At 39.7% G+C, this 26,075-nt stretch overlaps 1 protein-coding gene across 4 annotated transcripts in view; it reads left to right on the forward strand.

Moving 5' to 3' along the window:
* Window positions 1–26,075, forward strand: part of RBMS3 (RNA binding motif single stranded interacting protein 3) — a 609,999-nt gene that overhangs the window by 461,080 nt on the left and 122,844 nt on the right. For all 4 annotated transcript variants that reach the window (XM_063325233.1, XM_063325234.1, XM_063325235.1 and 1 more), the window contains one exon: window positions 1,778–1,857. In XM_063325233.1, the coding sequence (XP_063181303.1) occupies window positions 1,778–1,857 (80 nt within the window). The remainder of the gene's footprint in view (window positions 1–1,777; window positions 1,858–26,075) is intronic.

Consider the following 26,075-nt stretch of genomic DNA (forward strand, 5'->3'; position numbering starts at 1 on the left):
AATGCCAGTGTCGGTTTCAAGCGAAGCGTGTGCCAGATTACAGATAGCTAGCAATGGCATTTGAGAGCCGTTAATTGTGAAACTTGAGAAGAAAATGTGCACATTCTTTTTCAGGGTGCTATTGGAATGATGGCCTTTTTATCCCAGAACACTGTGGGTTTCACTTTTATTCTCTTCCCACATAAAATGCATGAAGTGCACTGAGTCTCTTTCACTTGGCAGCTTATATATTGCATTCTTTGCAGGGACTGCTTTGGCTTGTTAAAATGTGCCCCATGTATTAAAATGAAATTGTCGCTGCTGTGTGGTGCAACATAACATGGTTTGACACTAAGCGCCTGCAGCTACAGAAAACAGACTTTTATTGCATTTATTCTTTCAGAGACAAGAGTCTCTAAAGGCTCAGTGCAGACATTCGCTTAGTTAAATCTGAATGAAGCCAAAGCGAACAATCTAAGTTGCTGTCTTTGTGCTTGTAGAAATGGCCCAGCCCACATGGTACGCAGTGATACAACCTGGAAGGGACAATTTTTAATGATTCTACCTGAAACAAACTGACAAAAGACTTTGACTTGCTTGGCGAATTAATTAGGCAATCGGGAGTTTTGTTTTGTTTTGTTTTTTAATGTAATTTTGTTGTTGTTGGTGGTGTGGTCTTTTGAACTCTGGCAAACTTTTACCCTGTGACACCAACTGCTGCTCTAAACTCTGAGAGCCCAGCAGAATGCATGTTACTCTTTCCCAAAACCGTGTGACAGGAAGGGTGTTGGTTAAATTCATTTTAAAAAGATCTAGCCTGGTGAGAAGTAAGCAATATTTATGTGGAGTTTTATTACGGAGAGTAACTGGAGGTAAGCACTAGTGTATTGAAGGAGCATTGAATTTGGTTTTTAAACTCAGTTTTTCTAAGAAAAACAGAAGCAATATGATTTTTATTTTTCTCAGTTATTAGCTTTCCATTTCTGTCTGTCTTCTTTACACATGTTGCTATACCCACTCTGTGGTTTACAAGACCTGAAAGAATGGTGAATTGCCCGATGTGGTGTAACCATGGTTTTGGATTTGACTAGTAGCGTTGTATTCTTTACGGTTTCTTCAATAACATATGCACTAGTTTACTGGTAATGCTTTAATGTCTCAATGCTGAAAGTTATCTTGAGGTCATATGAGCTGAACAGTAAGGCATTTCACCTGCCAGTATTACATGTAAATTACTGTCTTCATTGAAAATTTGTCTTTATGTTGTAATAGGCATATATGCATTGTCCTTGGTTTTGCTATACAGTCTGTCTTTGCGGGTTATTTTTTTAACCTTCTAATCCTTACTGATTGTTGCTTAATCCTCTGGGGTTTTCTCCAAATCCTGTGTATTTTTTTTCATGCCATTTGAAGTTATTTTGGGTGCACAAGGAATCTAGAAACACGTCCTTCGCCTTTCCAAGCAGCACGTGAGAGCATAAAGAATGTCCTTGTTCAGGGTGATCCCCCGGAGCCAAAAGGGGACTGTTCATTGACACTGCTGCGGCTCACACACGGCCGGGAGCGCAGCTGCAGGCTTTGAGGGTGGCAGGTCCTCCTCGCGAGCCACACCGTACCGTAATGAGCTCAACCAGTTTCTCTGCAAAAATCAGCAAGAACAGCTTTGAAGATTTCTCTCAGCATCTGTGCTTGTCCTTTTTTTTTTTCTCCTTTTTCTTTTTGTTTTTGCTGACTGAGCACTTTCATGACAGTCTAGTAACACGTATTGCCTCTACCCCCATCCCACTCTCTTTTCCAGAATGGAGTCTACAGAAAAATGTGAAGTAGTAATTCAACATTTTAATGGCAAATACCTGAAAACCCCACCCGGTCTACCAGGTAAGTCTAGCCATCATTATCATAATTTAAAATTCACTGAAGAGTGTAGAATACAGAAATGCTGGAATTTATGTTGAGAATGGCTTATGTTACTGGCGTTGCTAAGGGGGCATACGACTACCCTGCTTGAAGACTATCCTTTATGACCCATAGAGGCTTCTTCCTTGCTCAACTTTGTATTATTCAAGCATTTATGCCTGACAGCAGTAAATTTAAGTACATATAAAAATCATGTTCTATTACTGTGCTTTTTTCCTTTTATATGCATATATTGTGCGTGATTTTTTTCAAGTTAGGTCAAAGGCCGCATAAGTAAGTGACAGTGCTTTTTTAACAAACTAGGAATATAACTAGATCAGCAACTGCATTATGGTTTCTAAAACAGCCAGGATTTCAGGTTTTAGTAAATTTTTATTCACTACAGTTACTAGTTAGTGTTACTAGTTACTGTTACTAGTATTAAAAGCAACAGCTGTTAATACTAACTGAGGATATTTCAAATACAAAGTGATTTTATGCCATTTGTACTTGCCATAACTTAATGAAATCCTGACATTTTCTGACAATACTCATAGAATACGTTCATTGGTATGTCCATGCCACATCGAAAGCTGAGTTCCAACCAGTATCTTGCTTTTGAAAGCTTCATGTGTCATCTATGTGGCCATATCAGCTGTGCAAAGTTTAGTGACAGATAGAACTTTGTGAGGTACAACAGACTCGGGCTGCGTATAACAATGGGCAAAGCAACATAGGCAGGGACCTTAAGCATTTGGCATACCTTTCTGTATGCATACATTGAGTCCCAGTAGTAACCTGTTTAATATCATAGCAACACCCAATGGAAAGAGTGTGAATAGCAAGGAATCAGTAAGTGCAGCTTCATTCCTGCATGCTCCATGATCACATTCCCCGTTCTCTCAGAGAGGACACATTATTTGAGCCAGAAATAAAGCAAAATATTCTTGCCATGCCTGCTTGAAACAAAAAAGCTACATGGTAAAGAATGAAAGCTAGCAGTTGGAAGTATTTTTCTTCTTTAAAAAAAAAATTAAAAAAAATTAGTCAGGAATATACTGAGTATTCGACATGAACAATGTGGGACATCAAAATAGGAGTCGTGATAGGATAGCATGATTACTTACTTTTGTTCCAAGAGATACACTGAAATTGGATTTTAGTGCTTATAACTTGCTGCTGTCTCAATTAAAGGACATGAATCAGCTCTTAGTTTCCTGAAGAAGGTGTCCATGTGGGAAAATTGTCTGCTATGTTTTTCTCATGATTGCTGTGATCAGGTGGCATTTAGTTGCAAAGATGAGCTGGGAAGTGACTATTTTAAGAGTTTTCATTTACCCGAGTACTGTTCAGACGCAGATAAAGCATAGTGCAGCTTGGGGCAAAGCCACTGAACCAGTAACTGAACTCACTTAACTACGCACTAGATATCTGTAAGATCCCATTTTGTTCTCCATTTTTGGAGGACAGATTTTGTAGCTCCAAACACAGATAATTAGACTTTATCACGTTGTATTTGATCCACATAAAAGAGAATATTTGTGCCTCATTTTCAGAGTAGGACACTCTTCAAATCCATATTTAAAAGATTTTTCGTATTCATTCCTCCACTTTTTAAGAAGCCAGAGGACAAACATGATCGCTGGAGCAGTTGGGTCGATTCAAGTGATACTGGCCACTCATATTCTTTTACCTTTGATCCAGTGCAAAAAACACTCAGTCCTAGTTTCTTCTTCTTGATGTAGTTTCCTGTTAGAGCTTCTACTCTATACATCTGTGCTATGAACCTGTATTTAAGCCTCTCAGCAAAGACAGAAGCATCTTGTTTTATCCCCCCCGGCAGTTGCTTATCTTCCTGCATGGAGAAGTAAGGAAAATCAAGTCTCCTAGTGTACTTGGAAAATCATAATCAGAGTCTGAAAATTATCCTCCCAGCATCTCAGTAATTGGCATAGAATGAAAATAATCACTAGTTATTGCTGTGACCTCTTTATGGATTTCAGTTTAAAACTGAGGAACTGGAGAACATTAGCAGAAGTACGCAACACTATGTGTTATTAACCTCTACTGCTCAAGACATGATCTTACTGCAAGTGAGAATTAACCGATGCTTTTAGGGTTAAATTAAATTGATTTAGGATTTTCAGCTGGATTTCTTTCAGGCATAGCAGTGAACTTGGGAGGGTTTTACATTTTTGTCCACATCTTCGCTCCCCCGAGCTCTGGGTGTTCTTGTTCACACTTGCCAGCTAGTAACAGGTTGCATGAGGCCCATCGAGAAGGAAATTAGCCTGGCTTCAGGCCATTTTGTACTACTGTGGTTCCTGAGGCAGTGGGATTATGGACCAGACAGACCCTTTCAGCAGCTAGCTTCCATCCACGCTGTCCTTCCAAGCTGCGTTCCCTGAGATGTGATCCTGGTGACACAGTAGGATATATGTGTGTGGAAATACCATGTCTGTAGGATAAAGTGTTTGCGTGTTGTGGGGGCGGTTGTACCTGGTTACCAAGTACACGATGCAAGGAGGACTGGAGTAGGCGGCTTTCACATGATGCTGAATAGCCCATCAGAAAGACTGGGCACTGTAGCTCTGGCTTTCCCGATGAATAAACCATGGACCATGACTTAGTTATATCCTCCCAAAGAGTTATCTCAAACATTCATTTTGAATACAGAGCTCTTTCCCGACTAGTGTTTCCTTGGCAAATGAGATTTAAATTTAACTGTGTGCATTTTTTTTGTTGGACGTAAGATAGAAAGTCACTGTTGTGTACCTGGATGTTTGAGCACAGCCAAGAGTCTCACGTAGGCCCAGGCCGACAATACGGCAGGAAAGGGTAAAGCAATGTTGTGTCTGCAAGGAGAGAAGGGCACACAGGGCACTCCAGAGCATCTGTATTCTGTATGTTCCCAAGGGAAAACTATATAATTCCTTGTTTGACTTTCTAACTTCAACTACTGTCTGTTGTCTCTTATAAACTGTAGAACTGAGCAGTTGCAGCTCCAGACCACTCTGCTTCAACTCGGTGACAATGTAGAGGTTGTTTTCTGGCACACGAAACGTTTTGCTGGTCAGATGTGTAATGCCTAGGTAAATTGAGCAGTATTGCGTCTAGATTAGTGAATTATTCTTGCTAAGGGTGCTTTTCTGTCCAACTCCTTGCTTTCATTCCATTCCAAAGGGAATTGCTCCACTGACCTGCTTGCTCAACTAATAAGCATTTCGTGATGTTCAGCCTTAGATATACAGTGTAAGATAACTGTTTTCCCATAAAAAATTAGTTAATATCTTTGCATTTCTTCCAGACGGAGAAAATACAGTTGTCTCCAGAAATCTGAAAACTCTCAGTGCTTGGCAGATTCCATGCGAACTTCATAAATTTTCTGAGTAGCTTTGCGTGATTATTCTTTTAGGGAGGTTTTTTTGGTGTGTTTGTTTTCATTTTCCCTTTATTGGCCCTGCTTTTCTGAGATTAACAGACCAGGGCCTACTGGGTGTATTTTCTTCCTAGAGACAGTGCAGCCCCACGTGAAACTAATTGTATAGGCCCTGTATGGCCACTCTGACAGAGAAGTCAGCAAACGAATGCATGAGACTGTAACGCTCTACCTCTCCATCAAGATGTGAAGGGCACTGTTAATAATGAAGGTAGCTCGCCCACAGTCTTTCAGTGCTGTATCTCTTTTTGTAGGCGAATAGCAGACTTTGTATGAAAACCCGCTAATCTATCACATGTTGCAATCACTGAGTTCAAGTAAAAATTCCGAGCTTTTCTGTCAGTAACAAATTACTTTATCTTTGGATGGGCAAGCTTAGGGTACAGTCTTTGCATAGAGTTTTTGTTCAGCTCCCAGTATCCTTGGATGTCATTAAAAAACTTAATTTGCTCTTTGTGAATAAATGCAAAGACTTAACAAGTTCTTACTTTTCTCCCTGGAATTTCACAGGAACATGCTTCAATTGCAGTAATTATTCTCTGCTGATATGTCCATTATGCTCTCTCACAGCATTTTCTAGTCATTATAAGTACTTCCTAAATTTTGTTTGCTTTGTAAATACTTTTGGTTGTCAGAGGACATTGAGTCAATTCCTATCTTAGGGAAAATTTAAAGAAAGTGAGACACATGAATGCTACAATACACGGTCAAGAATCTTCCTCTTTCATGGTAGCTCTGCGTGGCTTTTATTGCTAATTTTAATGCCAGGTTACAAATATCTGACAAAAAGAAAGAAGAAGGAAGTACTATTCTTGTGTAGATTAAGAACCCCACAAGTAACAAGTGACTGTGGCATTTTGGGACTGACTTTTACTAGAGCAGAAACTCTTAAAGAAATTATCTGCAACAATACAGAAGTATTTCCAAATACCTCATATCTTGCCTTAATCATTATTGCCCATGCATTTTTCTCTTGAAAAGGGCCCAAGCACTGCATTTTTATGGAGTCATTTCCCCAGAATGAATGAATATTTTCTGCCTCTCTCCTTAGTTTAAATATTTCTCTTAGAGACTCTCTAATTTCTTAGAGTCTCCAACCACGGAGAGTAAATTCAAATACTTAATCTTTGCTTCAGAGAGTAGACTGAGGACATGGAATAATGTATTTAGAGCAATATGTTTTCTAGGAGGTTGTGGCTAAAATGGTCATGACAAAACAGTATTCCAGTTGAGGGTTAACTTCGCAATGGGTAGTGGCAACGTTTTACACTAGATTTCTTTTTCTCTTAGTGGGTGAACAAATGATATCTTGTTTGTCATTAGTGCTGCTGTAAATTGTTTTTCTGAATGAATGATCTTAAAATGTTTTGTTTGATGACTTTTTAGCCCCTGTCTCTTAGTTTGGTGCTTTATCTTGTTATCTAATTGTCTCTTCACTAATATGCATAGAACACTGAAAAACTCTTCCAAAACTACATTCTTGGGCAGTTTACCTTGCTTTATCAAGGTCATACGTTACTATAAATACTCATGTCTTTCTGTCTTGCTCTCTCTGTATACATATATGTATTTGACATTTTAAACAAGAAAAAACAGCAGCCAAGGTAGAAACTAGATATTCGTTGAGTGCTACAGAGAACTTAAACAGAATAAAGGGCATCCTGATAGGTTTGGTACTGGTGATACTTGGTGAAGCTAGCTTAAAAAGGTATATCTTTTACATATTGTTATCCTCAGAAATGATCTTTATTCAAAAAAACAAAACTCCCTCACTTGTATCCTCAGTTCCTTTAATGTATATGGTGTTACTGTTATCTGAATCTTTTGTATTGTCTACCTTCTAAGAATTCAGTTCTGTAAATATTTTCATTGTTATCTGGCCACTGCAGTATATAAATCCTTCCTTACTGTATCAGAAAATATGATCCATGTAAAGACCTTTGTAAAAAATCACTGTTTAACAAATTTTCTATTTCTTTATCCTGTTTCACATTCCCAACTGTCATTTTTCATGGAATCGCTGTTATCTTTTGCTTTCTGTGCTCCATGAATGCACATGCTCAGCTCATTGCTAGCAGAAATTTCTTTTACATCTTGAACCCTCTCAACATCCTTTTAACTTCTCTCAGTTCCCAGTCTTCATCTTTGGCAGGCAGTTAAGATCTTTAATTCCTTCTGTAATTGTAGTTCCTGAGTCCTGGTGATGACCATGAGGCCATGGTAACTCCTCCTGATTTGGACCCCAGGTGCTTCCCACATCCTCAGCAATGTGCAGACGACAGTCCCCACATCACATAGACTTTGCAGGAGATGGTCATAAAGATGGACTTTCTAGAAAATTATAAGAATGAGTACTGAATTAGTAGAAAACACAAAACCTTTTGCTTAGAAAGCAGTTTCCTGTTAGGTCTCTGCGGCTTTGTTTTGTGGCTCATGCAGGCTTCCGTGGTGTGGCCAGCCTCATAAGTGCTGCATGTTCTGCTCTCCCTGTTAGAGCCATGGCTGTCACACACCACTGGTGGAGGCTGCTGGCCTTGTCCTCCTTCTGGTACTTCAGCCGTAGATCTCCAATAGGTCGTGGCTTCAACTGAAATCAAGTGTTCCTTGGGCTGTATCCTTCCTTTCAAAGACAGCCTTTAAAAGTCAGGCGATATTTGTGTTGCTTCATGGCATTCTTGAGAATTTCAAATGTGAAGTGTGTCATTTTGTATCACTGAACAAGACGGGTTTCTCCAACTTTAGCTCCTTTTTTTATTTCTCGAGAATTATGTTTATGTAACCTTCAGTCATCCTTGCTGTGCTGACATTTGTGAGATGCTTCTGATTTCATAGCACATATTTCCATATCTTGCTGCAAAGATCATTTCAAATTTCCTAGATTTCTTGGATTTTGAAGACTGTATATTCTTTAAAGATAAGGGATATTTTCTAGGAAACAAAAAGTTCCCCTGTATACTCAAGACTTGATCTCATTTCCATTTAGCTCAAACAAAGACTCCCTTTAACTAGCAGGATACCGAATGAGATGTTTACCCAGTAAACCCCAGTAGCTACTATGCACTTATGTCTTGGAGGAACATGAGCTAATTTGTATTTCAGATATTACCAGGTGTGTATCAGTGCTGAATCACGTAGTTTGGGCTCGTCAGGGAATTTGTGTGAGAGAACTGCTGACATTGTCTAAGGTCCCATTTTCCAGAAATATATAAAGATGTTGGTGATGGGGACAGTCACAAAGATCTGATGTGTTACATATTTATGTCTTCTTTTATTTGAGCTTGTACTGGTCTGTAAGTTCTTAGGAAGAGAACCATATCTTTTTGTATTTTAAATAACCACATTATGAAAGACTGACTTTTGTAATATGTCTGTATAATTAATGAGAAATTCTTTCACAGTTTTTTTTTTTTATTACTTTGTGACTGGAAGTAATAAAAAAACACGTAAGATCAGTTTGTTTGTGGTATTGCAGTAATTCAGGTCGTGATGTATAAAGCAGCATTACTGCAGTTTGGATTAAGATCTTTCACTTGGTTTATAAGATTGAAGTTAGAGAACAATATGGCATATAAATGAGAAAAGATCATTCCTTGTTTCTTTCTGTCGCAGTATCACCTGTCATATCTTTCCTAAGATTTCCAGAAGTCTGCAGCATAAATGGAGAATTGCATTCCTTTTTCATTCGTGATATCTAGTGGTAACGAACTGTGTCACAGTTTATCTACGTTAATTTTAATATATACATTTTTTTTCCTTTAACTCAAAGTGCATTTTTGCTTTGAAGAGTGACTGTGTAAATCATCTAATTCAGCAAATCCATTCCCTTTATATAACGTGGCAGATATATTTGCTTATGAATAAAAAAGTCTGTTGTATATGTTACTGCTGCATAACCAGCACAGCCGAGGGCGTGTGCACTGAATTCTGTCGTGCCTCATACATCAGCAGGAGAAGTGTCGACAAGTTTCTGGTCCAGGGACAGTGCTGTTCGTTGGATGCGCTTGTAAAATCCAAGAGGAGACAGACAAGTTGCGCAGGTGTTATGGCAGGCAAAATTTATGAGCCAGAAAGATTCACAGCTTGAATTTCAGATTGTTTAGGTCTAAAGGGCTGGCAATTTAAAACAAAGCAAAACAAACAAACAAAACCATGCAGATCAGAGCATGAAACAATGTGGAACATTGTAGACTCATTTGTACACGACTCAGATTTCAGGGAGGAATTCTGCTTTTGCATCAGCTGTGGCCAGCGGTGGCACAACTCCTCCTGTTTCTTCCTTTCCTGCATTACTTTATTAGTCCCTTCAGGACACTTTAAATGATAGAGTACATCTCCTTTGCAGGCCGTACTGCTGCAGTATAGCATTGTCACACCTGAGCCAGCTAGTTTAAAACTCATTTAAAAAGCCAACTTGCTCAGCTAGATTGATACGCTTGCTCACAGACTAACCACTAGAGCTCATAGTGTGTTATGCTCAATAGTATCCAGCAAGTGGTTTACATGATCTTTTTGGGTTTTTTTTAAATGAGGGGAATTATTTCCCTTTCGGCCATTTCATTGAAAAATTCTTCCTTTCCTCCTCCTTCCTCTGTCCCTCACACTTTTCCACTTAGCTTTCACATTAAACATTTTAAAATGCAAAGTATAGAGAAGTTTAAGTCAGAAGTTTAAGTCTGAACCTTTGGCCTGTAAATTCCAGCTAACCTAAGCACAAAAGTTTTATTGAAGCTTAACAATGTACAAATAGATATTTTTTTGACGCACTCCTTTGGGCATCCATATTTCAGCCAGAAGTGGAAGCCTCTGGGATTGGACTTTTCAGATGTCCCAGTAAAATTGGAGCATTGATTTTTCACATGTTTTTGAATGCTGCTGTAAATGAGTAAGTGCCCAGGTGATGTGTGCCTGGTCTGTGCTGCCTGCAGGGCCCAACGGGGACACGGTGGCCGCTGCCTTCGAGTACGCTTGGGCGGCAGACAGCTTCACAGAGGCTCTCAGGCGGGTTTGCTCCATCAGGGCTGGCATGGACGTTTTTCTCCCAATGTATTTTTACTGGCAGAGCTTGTGAAGAATTAGGTGGCTTCAAAGAGAGGATATGTATCCAAACTTCTGAGTTCTTTTGTGACCAGAAGTCAGCCTGCAGGTGCTTGATGTGTCCTTAAGTGTTTTGGGAGAAATTTGGTGCTGGTGCCTTTAGGAAGGACTGTGTAGCAAGAGAGGGAATATAATGAGAGAGGGAATGCACATATTACAAGAAAGGAGTATACAGGGCTTGTCCTCCCTTCGTGGTGTTGCCTTTCTGGCACTTTTGCTCGCTTCTTCTCTCCCTTCAAAAATAAACCTTTCCCTGCCACCAGAGGAGCATTGAGGACTCTTCTGCAGGGCTCCCCCCCCAGAGCGTGAAGTGGCATGAAGTGTCTGAAGTAGCATGTGAAGATCTTTCCCTTTGTGATTCATCCAGACAAAGTAAGATGAGCAGTATCACAACAGCAGTTTCCATATGTTTTGAATACCAGGAGCCTCTTGTGTTATTGAAGTCTGTCTCTCCCCCTCCCTTCTCCTTCTCAAATGGTACTGCACGACAGAGAAAAGCAATTCAGCCTGAAAGCACTGGGAAACCAAGAGGCTAACATTTTATTTGATTTTTTTTATTTTTTTCGTCACAACAACAATGTCATTATGCTGGTCAGCAGTCCTTAGCAGCTGTAAAAGCCACGTTTCTTGGCCATTTCTGTTAGTCTTTCTTGTTTGAATGGCAGCATTTGATCATAAGATCATAGAAAGGTCTTTCCCAAATTCAATCACAGGAACTTGAAAGACAGGCAAAACAGCCTACATTTTACTAGGAGTGCCTTAGTGCCTATGATGTGTCTGCAATTTACCTTCTACAATGTAAGAGACATCAAGAGGGAGGGGAAAGGTGCTGGCTGTCTGATTCTACATTTATCCTTTTCGTTAAAGCTCATTAAAACAGCATTTTACAGGTAGCATTTCCCCCACCACCCTTTATATAATCCTTGAGTATATAGTATTTCCAGAATTGCTGCTGTTCAGCAAAGAAAAATAAACTGAAAAATGAGAGAGGAGGGGGAAAGGAGTAATTTAACTCTTTGATTGCATGGATATGGTGTGAGAAAATACTTTTAAAAGGCCAAGTTTTAGAAGACTCTCCATTTCACGTAAGACTCCCCATTTCAAAAAATGTAAATTTTAACCACAAAAAAATCCTAACAAAAAAATTTTCCAATTGTCATCGGTGGCTCTTCAGTTACAGTATTATATTACTGAATACAGTCGGCACCGTCCTCAATTACATTACTGATTACACTGTGAATTCACTGATTCTGATCCTTCTTTTCCTCTGGCTTTTCCCTTTTCCCTTCCCCTGCCTCTTCCCTATTCTCGCCTCTTCTCCTCCCCTTCCCCTCCTTCCCTCTCCTCCCCCTGCTTCAGTAAATACTATAACTTTGTGATGGAGTGTAAAGTTTTATAGTTTAGAACTGTCACTGTAAAGTTTTAAAGCATGTATTGAAATTAAGAAAATATGACCTGGCAGCTTACTACTTGTATTCTTGTCTGGATTTTCCCCTCCAAGCTCACCCACTATAACAGCACCATAAGCGAGCATGTGCCCTCCAAAGTGCTCTCCTTCAAGAAATTCTCCATCAGCTGAGTTTTACATTACAGTGTGATGAAAGCCTCAGCATTTTCAAAAGAAGCCTGGTAGCGTAGGAGTAAATATATTGTGAGAGTCTGTCTTTCACTGATGCAGGAGTTGATGTCATTGGTTATTTTCATTTCTAATTTATCTTATTTCAGATTAGCCCCAAGGGTGGCTCTAATAGAAATCAATGAAAAGTGAGCTGGATTCTCTAAAAGCAGAGAGTATTCTCCCTGCACGTGAGCAGCAGCACCAAGAAACTTGCCTTTGCCTTGGGAGACTGTGATTCCAAGAGGCGTGGTGTGTGGTGGGTGCAAGTTTAGGCTGAGCAATTTTTTCCTCTTCCATACGAGTTATCTGTGTTTCAGCATACCACATATAATATAAGAAAGAATAGTCATTAAAAATGCTAAATGCAATTTTTTGTGATTGAGGTGTTGGCAGGCAGTTTTTCATTGATATATGTTTTGCCTGTATTTTCAACCGAATATAGTCCTTTTGTGCATCTCATGACCCAGGTTGCTGGTTTTAGCATTGTGTAAATTTTAACATTTCATCCAAAGTGAGATTTAATTTCCGTGCTAAGAAGGTAAAAGATGTAGACAGGACAGCAATAGTTCAAGATGGAAAAATAATGAAGATCTGTGTCCAGAGAAGGGCCATGAGGATGATCAGAGGGCTGAAGCACTTCTCCTATGAAGACAGATTGAGGGAGTTGGCGTTGTTCAGTCTGGAGAAAAGAAGGCTCTGAGGAAACCTTATTGTGGCCTACCTATCTTAAAGGGACCTACAAGAAAGCTGGTGAGGGACTTTTTAGGATGTCGGGTAATGGTAGGACTAGAGGGAATGGATTAAAACTAGAGATGGGACGATTCAGACTGGACGTTAGGAAGAAGTTCTTCACCATGAGGGTGGTGAGACACTGGAACAGGTTGCCCAGAGAGGTGGTAGAAGCCCCATCCCTGGAAGTTTTTAAGGCCAGTCTGGACGGGGCTCTGAGCAACCTGGTCTAGTGGGAGGTGTCTCTGCCCATGGCAGGGGGGTTGGAACTAGAGGATCTTTAAGGTCCCTTCCAACCCTAACAATTCTATGATTCTGTATTAGAGCTTGTCTAATTTTAAACCTTTTTTTCCCAAGATGTTGCTTGTTTGCTAGCTTTGGAAAAGTAAAAAATGTTCAGTACCCCTAAAAATATACATAATGAGAGGACTGACTCAGGATTCTTATGTTCTGACAGTTTTATGTGGTCTTTGATTCCAGAAGGTTTTTCTGTTTGTCAGAGTAGTGATGTACAGGAGGCTTATTTTATGAGTGGACTCCATACTGTTCTTCCGGTATTTGTTCCTAATTTAACATCGTAGCATTTTTTGAAGTAATTTAAGTGAAAGGTATGCCAGTCCCATTAAATTGCATGGATACTTAGGTATTGAAGTCTTTTAGGCTTAATTGAAACTATCGACCATTAATCTGCATTAATATAACCAAGTGTATGAAAATTAATTGACGGAGCCAGACTGTCAGAGCTGGGAAATAAAACTTTCTTTATCCAACAAAAACAACTTGGAAGCTGGAAGCTTCTATTTGTCACACAAGAAAGATCAACTCAGGATCAGGAAAAAGATCCACCCTTCCTTTAAGCTGAGAGTTTCAAAAAGATGCTAATTATATTGATTTTGATAGTGGTTTTTGTTCAGCAGATGTTTTTCTCCTAGGAAATACATGACGACCACCAACATACTTCAAACAGACCCCCAAAAAAGAGCAGTCACCACATAATGGTTTTCAGTCACCACTGGTGGGTCTGAATCAATGGCTAATTTGTTATCTCATTACCATTTCTCATGCATCGGATCCTGCACCTAGCAGTGAGCATGAAAACCTTTCTGCCTGATTGCTGCACATCTCCTCAGAACAAATGCAAACTTAGTTCTATTTATTTTCATGTTTCTAACCTTCTGCAGGGGAAGAGCAATACAGGCAGAGACTGGGGGTAACTGCTGTGCAAAATTGCCGTTGTAATTTAGTGCTTTTTCCAGGAACACAATGAATCCCAAGCAGTCCTGTCTCAATCTGAAACCTGTAATAGAGCCCTAAGGAGGCATCATGAAAGGCTTTAGCCAGCACAAGTGCATTTCATAAAATTAAAGGCGGCTGTCAGAACTTACCAACACTAGTTAAGAAATCAGAATAACTCAGTTATCTAACACATCTGATGAATTCCAGCTATGGGTCTATCGACAGTTCGTGTACACCATCTAAGGGGGATGTGGCGGAGAAAGATCAGTCAGGGGAAGAGATGAGTGAGTTAGGATGTCAATTCTTCCACCGGACCCATTAGCAGACAGATCTTTGTTGGGTATGACAGTGGAAACTCCACAGTGTGTGCTTTCTGTGAGAGAGCTGCAGCTGTTAGAAATACCATAGGTTTGCTCATTGTTTTAATCCTCATTTTGTTACTTTTTTAGTGTTTCTTAACCTGCTACTTTCTTGGTAAGAACAAGCTTAACCTGCACAAGCAGCTGCTTGAAGCACAGCTGACAGCATCTCACTTCCTTGCTACTGAGCACCTTAGAGAGAGTACCTTGATTAATAAAATGGTTGTCCACCACTCTTTCCTGTTCCCAGCAGGCTTAGTGCAGTGTGTCTTCCCTGCAGCTAGTGTTGCCTTGCTGTCACCATCTCTTTTATGCCAGCATTTCAAAAATTTCCTCCATGGGTTTTGAGCAGCCTCAGCTGGGCTGAACTTCTTGTAAATACAGTCCTGCATCTACATGTCCTGTGCCTGCAGCACTAGATCAGACACCGTCTGCATCTTGTCACTTACTCGCTCCTGAAAGAAGGGTTTTGCCGGCTGATGACACGGCACAGATTCCTCCACTCTTGGTAGGCAGACAGAGTGCCAATGGCTTGGACCTGGAGCCTACCCGTTGCTGTCCTTTTCTCAATGCAGAGTCAGAAGTCCTTAATGTTTTATGCTGTGACAGATTAGACAGGAGAAACCTTCTGTTGTCTGATAATCTCTTTTGATAACAAGTTTGTATCATTGGAGCTAAATCTGTATGACAGCTACTCGTCTTGCTTTGTCTGTTTTGCTTGGGCTTTTTGAGCTCTGATACATGTGAAAGATGTTGACTTGAATATGCCTTGCATTGTTGATTTTTGTTGATGAAGATAGAGCCTAACAATCTGGGAAAACTTTGAGTTGTGGTCCCACCTGTCATGCCAGAATTGTTGGCAAGCCTGTTTTTCATCAAAGCTGATTCTCATAGGATTGTGTGTGTATAAATATATGTATATCTTGGAGGTTTTTTGCTCCCCGAAATGTCATTGATGACCTTGACTGAGAAAGGCTTCTTAGCACATAATTAAATAACCCCTGCTCAAATTTTAAGAACATGCTTGATTTTTGCTCTGAACAGGCATGGTCTCCCACGTCTGAACCTCCTAGTTAAAAAGTAAAAGAGCAGCTGGGTGAGAGAGCAGAGTTCATTTCTAACATCTGCCGAGGTTTTAAAGGATAGTTTTGAATCTTTTTCTTAAAGATTAATGAAAATTAGTCATTTTGGATAGATGAAAATCAATTTATCTGAATTGTTTGAACAAGCTAAGAACTCCTCAGAATCACCAAATCTATAGAGGCATATTGACGTCCAGTTACATTAAAAAAAAAACAGTTCCGTTCTTTCTATACTTTGAATGCTTCGGATATTTTTGTTTGTTCAATATGCATATCTATTTCCTTTTCATTCAATGTCCCTAATACTTAAGCATCTCACAAATGAATTAACTCACAGGGTAATATACCAAGTAATCTTTGACCATTCTTTATGACAAGGAAGGTGAGACCAAAGAAGGGAACATTCACTTGATATCATGTAGGAAGTTTGCAGTGCTAAGAATAATAAAAATAATTCACGTATAGCTTTTCCGTACACTTTTTCACTAGCAGATCTCAAAGAAATCTGGTTTTTAGTACTACATCTTAGTTCAAGCTCATTAACTCTTCTCGAAGTCAGATTGTGTTTGTTTTGTTGGGTTTTATTTTGGTTTTAGAGATTATAAATCTGTTTTCCGGCGTAAACCTTTTTAAGAAATTAAGTTTCCTGATATTTTACCATTGTGTGCCGATTTTTGAGAACATTGCTGCCTGCATCTTCCATCTGGATACTGCTTTTAATTTGTTGGCACGTGCTTTTGTACTGAAATACCTGTCTCTTAGAATTAGACCTCAGCGGAGCTGGATGGGGAATTGAGCCATGAATGTTAACATTCTCATGCATCAGTTCGTTTTTACGGGCTTCTGCAATTGAGCTTAGCTCTTAGAAAAGGACTCGTGTTCCTTTCAAAGAGGATATCCTTTTGCTCTTGTGGCACTTTAAAGGTCTGTCCCTAATATCTGCCAAAACCAAAATAACAATTCCTTAGGTATTTCCTGTTTTCTCTTGTTAAGAACTCTAAAGCATCTATCAACTTAAAGTGGTTCCTCCTTTTCCGTGCTAGCTTTTAAAAGTTGTGTCAGTCTTAAAACAGCCAGTTCTCAGCACATTCCCTTGCATTCGACATCCTGATAGATTTTTTTTCTTTTGTTATTTTGTTTTCAATTTCATTCTTTTTTCTGTGTGTGTTGAAATTTTTTCCTTCTTGTTGCCTGTTTGGAAATCTCAAAGCTCTATTCCAGACGAAAAGACAGTCTTTAAGATGCTGAGTCTCCTCCTTTGCCAAAATTAGAAACGTGCTTAAGGCTTGTGTTAGATCGTGGTTTTAATTTCCTGGTTAAAAGGCTTCCCCTCCTTTTTCTTTCTAACGCCTTTTTTTCCCCCCTCCCTATTTGCCTTAAAATTGGTTGCTTATTTCCATGCACAGTGAGGTGACAGCTCTGAGAATGTCTTTGGGCTTGTGAGCTCACAGGAAGAGGATGTTGGGGGAAAGGCACTTAACGGCATCATCTCTGCTTTCCCATGGCTGTTACTGCTTAGTTGAGAGAGCAGATTGTAATCTACTCTATTTATATTCTTTGTTATGATTATTGGGCTTTTCATTGTATAAAAATGAAAAGGAGCAAGTTTGGAGTTTCTGCGCACTAGATTGTAAGTAGTGTAATTTTCACAGCCCACGGAGAACATTTTTCCTCCTGAGACTCTTTCTGATTGTCAGAAATACTCCTTGACGAGGTTCCTTTGGATATTTCACATGAGAAGGGTTTACTGTTTTAACACCAGATTTACTTATTTAAAGATATTTGACATTATGTGGTATTGTGGTTTAGAGGAGCAATACAGCACTATGCTGAAACTACAACACAACATGGTATAGCAATTGTTATGTACAGTGGAGTCACAACAGAAACTTGATTCTTAGGGCTGGTCTCTATATGCTTCACCTGCGTGACGCTGAGCATCCCCAGTCACTGGAAAGGAATATGTGACTTGAAGCCAGCTCAAATCTATTGCTCTTTTCCAACTTTGTTGTATTAGTTGTCCAGTTATTATACTTTATGTGGGCCTGGGGCTTGCAGATACTTCCTCCGTTCTGGTCTAGCTGGTTCAGGAGGACATTCGCACCTTGTGGAGTAACTCAGGGAAGTCCATTTACACAAACAGGTGTTCCACTCAACTATTAGTATCATTTATCTAAAACAGAGGCCACTTTACAGTACCCTTTGTGTTGAGCTCAGTTCAACTTCCTTTACAAGGCTGTGGTCACCCACTATATTCTTCCCTGAGCTTCATGAGCACATACTTCATCTGTGGCCATCTCCTCTGAGCCCTCTTCCAAGGAGGAGGAGGTGTTGGCTGGTGATTTTCTACCTTCATCTCAGACCAGCACTAGCAGTCAATGATGGGTGTTGCACATTGAGCTTAATACATTCATCACATGAATGACTCTTGCCTGGGGACAGTAAGGGTGAGAACATATGCCAATAGGGAATGCCAGTGGACCCAACTTCATGGGTTCAACTCTGTGGCTTTGCTCCATGGGGTCCATCCGTCATCATTTACATAAGCACTAGTGATGACTCATGTGTCAAAGATGTCATCCCAGATGTCCCTCTTCTTAACCTGTTGCCTTTCCTTGCCAAGCCAAATGAATCAGTCCATGGCTCAGTGAAGTGCCTCTTTGGCACACCACCTGAAGGACAGCCGCCTTTGCTTGTCTGGATCCTGCTTGCTCCAGGTCTTGGAGACGTGTAACACCAGAAGACTGCTTCAGTGGCCATTGTGATGGTGGCCTATGTCTGTGGCCATCAAAGCGGCCTCTTGATATCATGAACCACCTCACTGCCTTACTTCCTGGGCCCCTTAGAAACACAGACCCCTGCTGCTGGCCCACAACTCACCGACCTCCTCAGCCCTGTAGCACCAAGGACACTTGGCATCTGCCAGTCCTGACCTACAGGCTCTGGTCTGTCCAACATGTCTGAGGCAGCAGAAGGGTTTAATGTTTTAGTACCAAATTTACATATTTGAAGATGTTTGCTGTTACGTGGGATTTTAATTTAGAAGAGTGACATAGCAGTATGCAGAAATCACAACACATGCATGATACAGCAATTGTAATACACAACTGTAATACTAAATCACAATGCAAGCCTGATTCCCAACACCGCTGTCTATATGCGCCACCATCACAAAGAGGGAGGTTTTGTCCTAATTAGAGAGGTTCCAAACATGGACTGAATAAAAAATAGTCTGGAAGTCTTTCAATTGCCTGCATAGTGAGGCATTCTTAGTATTTGTTTCCTAATACTTTGCATTCTGCTGCTTAATTTGTAAGAATGAATGGTGTATTTTTTTCCCTCTTAAGTCACAGCTCTCATTTTAGCCAATACTTCTGAAGGACAAATCTTGTACTTCGCTAAAATCAGGTCCTGAAAGTTGTTGGGGGAAGAAGAGAGCCTGCATAATGCTGGGAATTATTTGGAGTTTCAGAATCAAGGACTCCAGGGTAATTGTGCGTGACATTTCAGATCTGAGATCTGTCTGCTTCGGAAGGGGGACAGCTCACTTGAAACATTTCCCAGGATCAAGGCTTTTTCTGGCTCCATCAGGAGTTTCAGGTTTAAATGGCGATTCAATCAGATGCATCTTGTGCCATCAGCATGTGGATGCCAGCTCAGCCGTGCAGGGACAGGGTGGCTTCGTATGCACTGGTGGGAAGTTACACCAGGATGTAAGGCTGCATGTGGTTAGTATAGTATAAAATACCACCACTGTTGATTTTTTAGGCATTATGACTAAAGTGAGGCGAAAGCAAAACCACTACACTTAATTTTCAATTTTCCATGCTAAAAAAAAGGGAGGGAGGGAGCAGCCTAGATAAGATGTGGATAATGCAAACCATATATACATGAAGCCATCCTAACCTTTGATATACTTGTCAACAGTTTCTGTAGAGAGCAGGGGCAGCTTTTAAAAAGCAGCAGCTAAAATGCGGAGAGCAGTGGGCATTGTGCATCCCATTTTCTGTGCCATGGTGCTGGAGCCAGGGGTGTCTGATGAAATCTCATAATGAAACATTTGAATGCTTTGAGCAGTTGAACACAGTTCAGCAAAGCAGAGCTGAACTAATGTGGACTGCCTGTTTGCCAGTAAACAGATAATTGCACTCTGTTGTTTAATTGAATTTTCATGAAACTAAAATATACTTTGGTAGAAAGTCCACCATGAAAACGTGTTCTGCTTGTGTATCCTGTATATAGGGGATCAAGATACCGGGGGGAGGGAGGGCGTCTATCAGATACACAAATAAGGCTTGAGGTTAAATTATAAAAATAATACAATTTCCACATGTTATGCAATTTAGATGTTTTTACCCAGAAGGTTTTTCATTGCAGCTGCTGTTATCAGCAGTGATCTGTTCATAGATGGATTAGAGTCAGGGAACATTATTAGGCCACAGAAAGTTCTTTTGTTTTTGTGAAGCAACCTTGCAGCTGTATCATTCATACGTGGTTAGTTTGCATTTCTTGGCTACCAGCCATTCTAAATGGTAAAGAGCATAGTACTGGACAATGTGAGGTTTTTGTGTTTTGGTTTTTTTTTTTTTTTAAAAAGGAAAAATCAAAGAATCCTTCTGATTCATGTTCTTTCTCACGAGGCTATCATTTCAAAGGCTCGGCATGCAAGTTATGTCATCATAACCTCCTCTGTTCTTCTTTACTTGCTTCATGAACAATTTTCTCATGGAGGAAAGGCTGGATATTCTCAAGAACATTCTTACTCTGAAAATAATAAGAATTTTCTGATTCCCTGAGGCGCTGTGGGCAAGGCTAATAATTCCTGTTTGTTGCTTCGTTCACAGTCACTTTCCATTGGGCATTACAACCTCACTCTTATTTACAGTTCTGGGATTTGACCTCAGGCTGGAAAGCCGGAGGCTTAGTACTTTTTCTCTATATGCTGTACAGGCTGCAAAAGGGGAATCAGGCACATACAAATGACTCCCTCATAACTGTTGCCAATGAAAGCTGAAGAACCTCGACAGAGAATCTCTTGTTTGGTTTTCAGATGTCCTTTTGGTTTAAATGCCTAAATTTAAATACCTGGCAGGTAGTTTTCAAAGGTAAAGACCACCCAAAAGTTCCATTGCTTAAAAGAAACATCAGAAAGTCATCCTCTGGATAAGAAAACAGACACTTTAGGAACAGGAATTTGAGATGGAGGGACTGTCATTATTTTCTAACTCCTTCATTTAGTTAAGTACCTGAAAGGAAGACGATGAAATCTAGAATTATTACTGCCTCAATTTGGTACGGGTAAAATCGGTGTTCCAGCCTTGGTTTTCTGTCAACTTGCAGAAGTTTTTGAAGATTACCGTATCACCACCTTTTTAATTAGAAACACCATCCGTTAAGTTGGCTGTGAAGACTTTGTTCTCTGGCCTCATGGTCCACAAAAGGTGTTACACCATGCTTTGAAAACGTGTTGTCTGTAAGACATACTTAAAATGTCGAGAGTAATATAATGGTTGTTCATAGAGTCCTGATTCAGATGCTAGCAGCATATTTTCTTTAATAAAAACACATCCTTGTAAGGAAGTAATCCATCCCCCAAGTCAATTTTAAAGTTTCTTGTTCACTTTAAATATTTCATTACATTAATTTTTCAAAACAACAAAACAAACATTCATCAAGTGAAACTAAGCATGTCACCCTTGAATCTGTACATCTGTTGCTCTCCTGCTGCTTTCCTGCATAATTCATTTTAATACATTTAAAGTGTACATCTCATTAAAATTCTTTACACACATTTATGTATACAGTTTGCATTAAAAAGGAGAAAAGGTGGGAAAGGGTTTTATGGCAAGGAGATTCATTAACGTGACTGTTTCTCTTTTTTCCTTTAGTTTTTTATGTATTGAATGCGTACCTGAGGTCTGCCATTAGCCACCTACCTCAGCATGCATTGTCATCTGTCTCTCTGAGTCTGAGTCATTTCTTCAGTGGCATCAGAAATTTCCTCCAGGATATTTTCTCTTATTCTTGATGTCTTTGTTCCTCTTTAAGTGCATACATCCTCTGCTCTTCATCCTCTTTTACTCACTTCACATAACATATGCACCATATGTTCCGTGCATCAGTCCTATTATCAGCCAAGAGAATATCCATCATTTGTTCAGATGCCCTGAAAAAGTTCTTGTAGGCTGGCTACAGTGCTGGAAAAGGTTTTGATTTTTAAATTTCATTCGGTTTGTGGTTTCTTTTCCTCTATCAGTACTTTCAATGATTGCAGTGTTTGGTTTGGTCTCATTTGTTTTAACATCGGGGAGTTGTTTGAATTTCTTAACGGGTAGCTTGAGGTGGCAACCTTTTAAAGTAACTGACTTCTTATTTCAGTGACTGCTGAAATTTGTTCTCTGAAATCCCTCATTAGGTGTTTAGGTCTATGTCTGATTTCTGACTAAAGTAGCAGTAAAGGGGGATCAGATTGTTAAAAGCAGTCATAAACTACTATCATAACTTGATGAATCATAAAAAAGTTTATAACTGCAGAAGAAAACTCAATATGCGTTGAGAGGAAAAGGAGGTCCATATTTGAAAAGAAAAAATATAAAATGGTAATTTAAGGAGTTATCTTCAAGAATCATTCTTGAGAAGTCAATGACATTTTACATAAGTTGGTATATGGTTGTGTCTACCTGGTTTCTTTGGACTTTCACATTTAGCTTTTGACAGGTATCACTTAGAAACCTAATGAGAGGTATATGATACATGAGATTAAAAAGTGAAACACATAGCGATTGTCTACTTGACTAACCTTTTTTCTTCTTAGAAATGGGAGTTGAAATACGCGTCCTGAAAAAGTTTATTCAGAGTTTACATAGGAAGCTCCTCTTTGCTTCCTGGGTATGATACATCCGTCAGCGAGGAAGAGATTGAAAGCCATATATGAGCCCTTAGAAAAGATTAGGTCGGGTGCATTCAGTCACTTTGGCTTCCTTGAAATTGAGCAACAGAAAATGCAGCTGTGAAGGGAAAATTGAGAGAGTTCCCTTCTGAGCAAAACTTATTTCATTTTATTCAGATTACCTTGTTCCAAACAAGGAGCGTAGGTTTGGATTCAGCAGTGTGCAGCACTGTCAAATATAGGGTATGAACTTTGGGAAACAAGCTCAGCCCTGAGAGATTGTGAGTCTGGAAGCAGCTGAGCTCGAATGCACTGGAAGTCCTTCCCTCGCACGTCGGTGAGAGTCTGTTCTCTTCAGTAGCGGATAAGCACAATTTTCAGGTGCAGAACGTTGTGGGATGAATTCATCCATGTTCAACCTTGAGAGAAAAAGAGATTCATATGGACTCTAAATCTGTTGTGCATGTTGCCCCTGTACAGATGTATGTTTCTGGCTTTATAGTAGTGCATTTGTATTATTATGGGGTTTTGTCTGGTGTATTACCTAGTCCAAGCTTTCATGTGTATATAACAAGTGTTACATGTTACAACAACAGAAAGGCTGGCGATTTGGAGCAGATTTTGAGGACAGTGAACTGCAATGATTTATCTCCAAAAGGTCTTAGCGGTAGGAATGACTGACATGAAATTCCTTGTTTGTGCTTTTCCTTTGCAGTCAAATGTGCAGCAGGGTTTTGCATGAAGGGTGGGAACCTTACCATTTGTTTCAAGGCACTTTGGCTACTGGAAGGATGTGAAACTTAAAAGAGCCGAGTTAGGTTCAGAGGGTGATTTTTCCCAAGTAGTACCAGGTAATTTCATGTGTATTCCAGTGAGATTAATGAGTGAGGATCCTGCAATGTATCTTAAGAGACTAAGAACGACAAGGCAAATAATGTTTTCTTACAGGCCGTTTATTTCACAGGTGTCTAGAGTTTGCTTTCTTGAATGTTCTTTTCATGTATCAGATACAGAGCATTGTCTGGGGCAGGCTGGCCATTGGTCTGATCGGGTGGTTTCTGGTTTGCCACAAGGACCACTAACTTCTGTCTGGCTGCAGTGTTTGCCCTTGCTGTTCCTTTTCGTCTTGCATTGCACTGCATAAAATGAAATAGGGACAAAATCTACCAAAACTCTTTCTTGTTATTTTTGTAAGTTAGAAAAAAAAACCCAAAATATTTCTTATTCAGAACTGCTCATTGAACACCTAATTAGTCTATGAACCCAAGTGATTTTATGCTTTTCACCGTCTCACTGCTATACTTCCATTTGTTCTGTTACACCACCTTTATTTAATTTCATCATAAATTATCTAATACTTTAATCTCTTGATGTCAGAGACTGGATTTGTCTATGATTTGGAAAGCTCCCAGAGAAACGAGGCTGGGAACCATCAAGTGCTACTGCAGTACAAGAAATGGTTGATTAGGCTACGGTCAGGTCAGTGGCTTATTCCTGATCAAGAGAAAATTTCGTGTCCTCTCGTATTAAACTTCAATGATGTGTAGCATACTTTAGTCAATAAATAGCATTTTGCTGTTCGTGCCTGTTGGAAATAATACATGATGCTGCAAGTATTGATCAAAGAGCTCTACTCTGTTAATCTCTCTGCTTGTAGCAATGTTAAATATTTACAGATTCTCCCTTAGTATCCTGAAGAGTGTTTTAGCCCTGCAGAGGATGTTCAGCCTTTCTACTTTATACATGTTTTACAAGTATTTTCTTCTTTTTTCCTCTTTTTTTTTCAAGCACATATGCGTGACATAAAGCATTGTACTGCGCTTGCATCAGTTTTAAAGCTTTATTGCATTAGCATGTTGTGAATGTATACATCGATTGCGATGATGTAGTAATTCAGAATAAAAGAGGAGGATGCCTCAGAGAGAAAATCCATCAGTGCCTCATCTCCAAGTGGCTGACTTACAACAAGAACAAGGAAAGGCTAACACTGTGCAGCGTGTTGCTGTATTGTGAGATGGCAGATAACAAAGATGACATATTTGTATCAGGATTATTTATACAAATATTAATGAAATTAGCTGAAAATTATCAGAGCGCTAAAAGTGAATTATTTCCCTCCTAACTGCTTATTTATTTTGTCTGTATTCTTATCAAGAAGTCTGAGAGGTTTGTGGCAGAAGGTACAATGGATTGTGTAGGCTTTCTGTCTCCTGTGCTTGTTCATTGACCTCATGTAAATGTAACCATTTATCCTCAATTTTTTATACTAATGTATCGAAGGCAGACTTGATATTGTCAGACATGCAATGGAATACGCTTCAGGAAACCTTCCTTCCAGTGGTGAGGTGACAAATGAAAAAGAAAATAAAAATGGATTTTGCAATTTAAAACATAGTGTGCTGAGGGAAGAATGCATAGCCAGCTATAATGTGATATGATTCATTCCTATGTATGCAGGGAAGGATTTTACACAAAAGCTTTATGGGAGATATACAGGATATTTAAAGTAACATGAAGACTATTCTACATAATGGTGCTTGCTTTATGTTTCACGAGCTAGAAGAAAGGTTTAAATACTTGTGTTTGCCCTCTTATCTTTCAGTAAGATGTCACATTATGCCTCATTCCATTACCTATTTAATCATCCTTTAGACCTGGTTATGTGTTTAGAGGGGAAGGTTGGCAGAGAGAGTAAAACAAAATGCACATGTGCTTTTCACTAAATCCCCGAAGATCTTGTTCATATTATGTAAAGAAATTACGTTTTAGCTATCTGTGAAGCTGGTGAAAAAGAAGTTTGTGCTTTAAGTTGAAAATTTTACATGACTTTGAAGGCTTTCCTCTTCCTTTGTAATCAATGGCAAGTGGATTTTAATGGTTTAAGCTGCTGTGATGCTCACTAAAGATTTCGGCCATGTTTTGTTCAGAGTTCAGGTTTCATCTGAGCACAAACATAAATATCCAACATATTTTTAAATGCATGGTCTTAGATGTCAGCATGGGTGTTAGGAGGGACAGAGCACTTTTAGAAACCTAATCTGCATCTTGGCCATGTTGTGGGGTGGAACTGTATGAAAATCTGGCCATTACTGAGGATGGGGCTTGGGAGAGTTCAGTGACTGATGGTGCCACAGAGTGGTAGACAACGACCACAGCTGCCCCTTTTTTTCCTCGTGCTGAGGATACAAAGGTGTTCCACGTTCAGGACCAGCACAGGGATTCTGTCTTCTTTTCTCTGTCAGGCCTTCTCAATAGGTTAAGGAATCTGGTTTCTATCAACAGTATTCAGGGTGTTTTTTTCCAAATGGGAATTGTTTTAGCTTCTTTCAGTTCCTGTATATGAGGAAAATATATTTCCCAGTTTCCCCCGTAAAAGGATTGAGGCATAGATAGAGTGAGGTGATGGGTAGGAGTGCTTGATACCTTTTGTACTCGGCATCCTGCTCAGATGAGTTGACTTGGCCTTCCAAAGACTGCTGTCTCTGTGAAATGTGTGGGGAACTGAAGTCCCTACATGTTGCCCACTGAATTGCAAAGACAATTGCTGTGTAATCAATGTGAAAACCTCCCAACTTGACTCTCTGAGGCCCAAACAGAAACAGAATCCAGATCTCCAGGTTTCTAAACCTGGTCAGCTGTAATTTTGAGACCAGAACAAATGGTCGTAGTCCTCCTGATCTCTACTGACTGCCCTCAAAATAGAGTATAAGCCTTAGTATTAGTGAGAACTGATTTTAGTTTAAGTGGTTGGGTC

This window comes from Chroicocephalus ridibundus, chromosome 2 (assembly GCF_963924245.1).
Source record: "Chroicocephalus ridibundus chromosome 2, bChrRid1.1, whole genome shotgun sequence".
Lineage (NCBI taxonomy): Eukaryota > Metazoa > Chordata > Aves > Charadriiformes > Laridae > Chroicocephalus > Chroicocephalus ridibundus.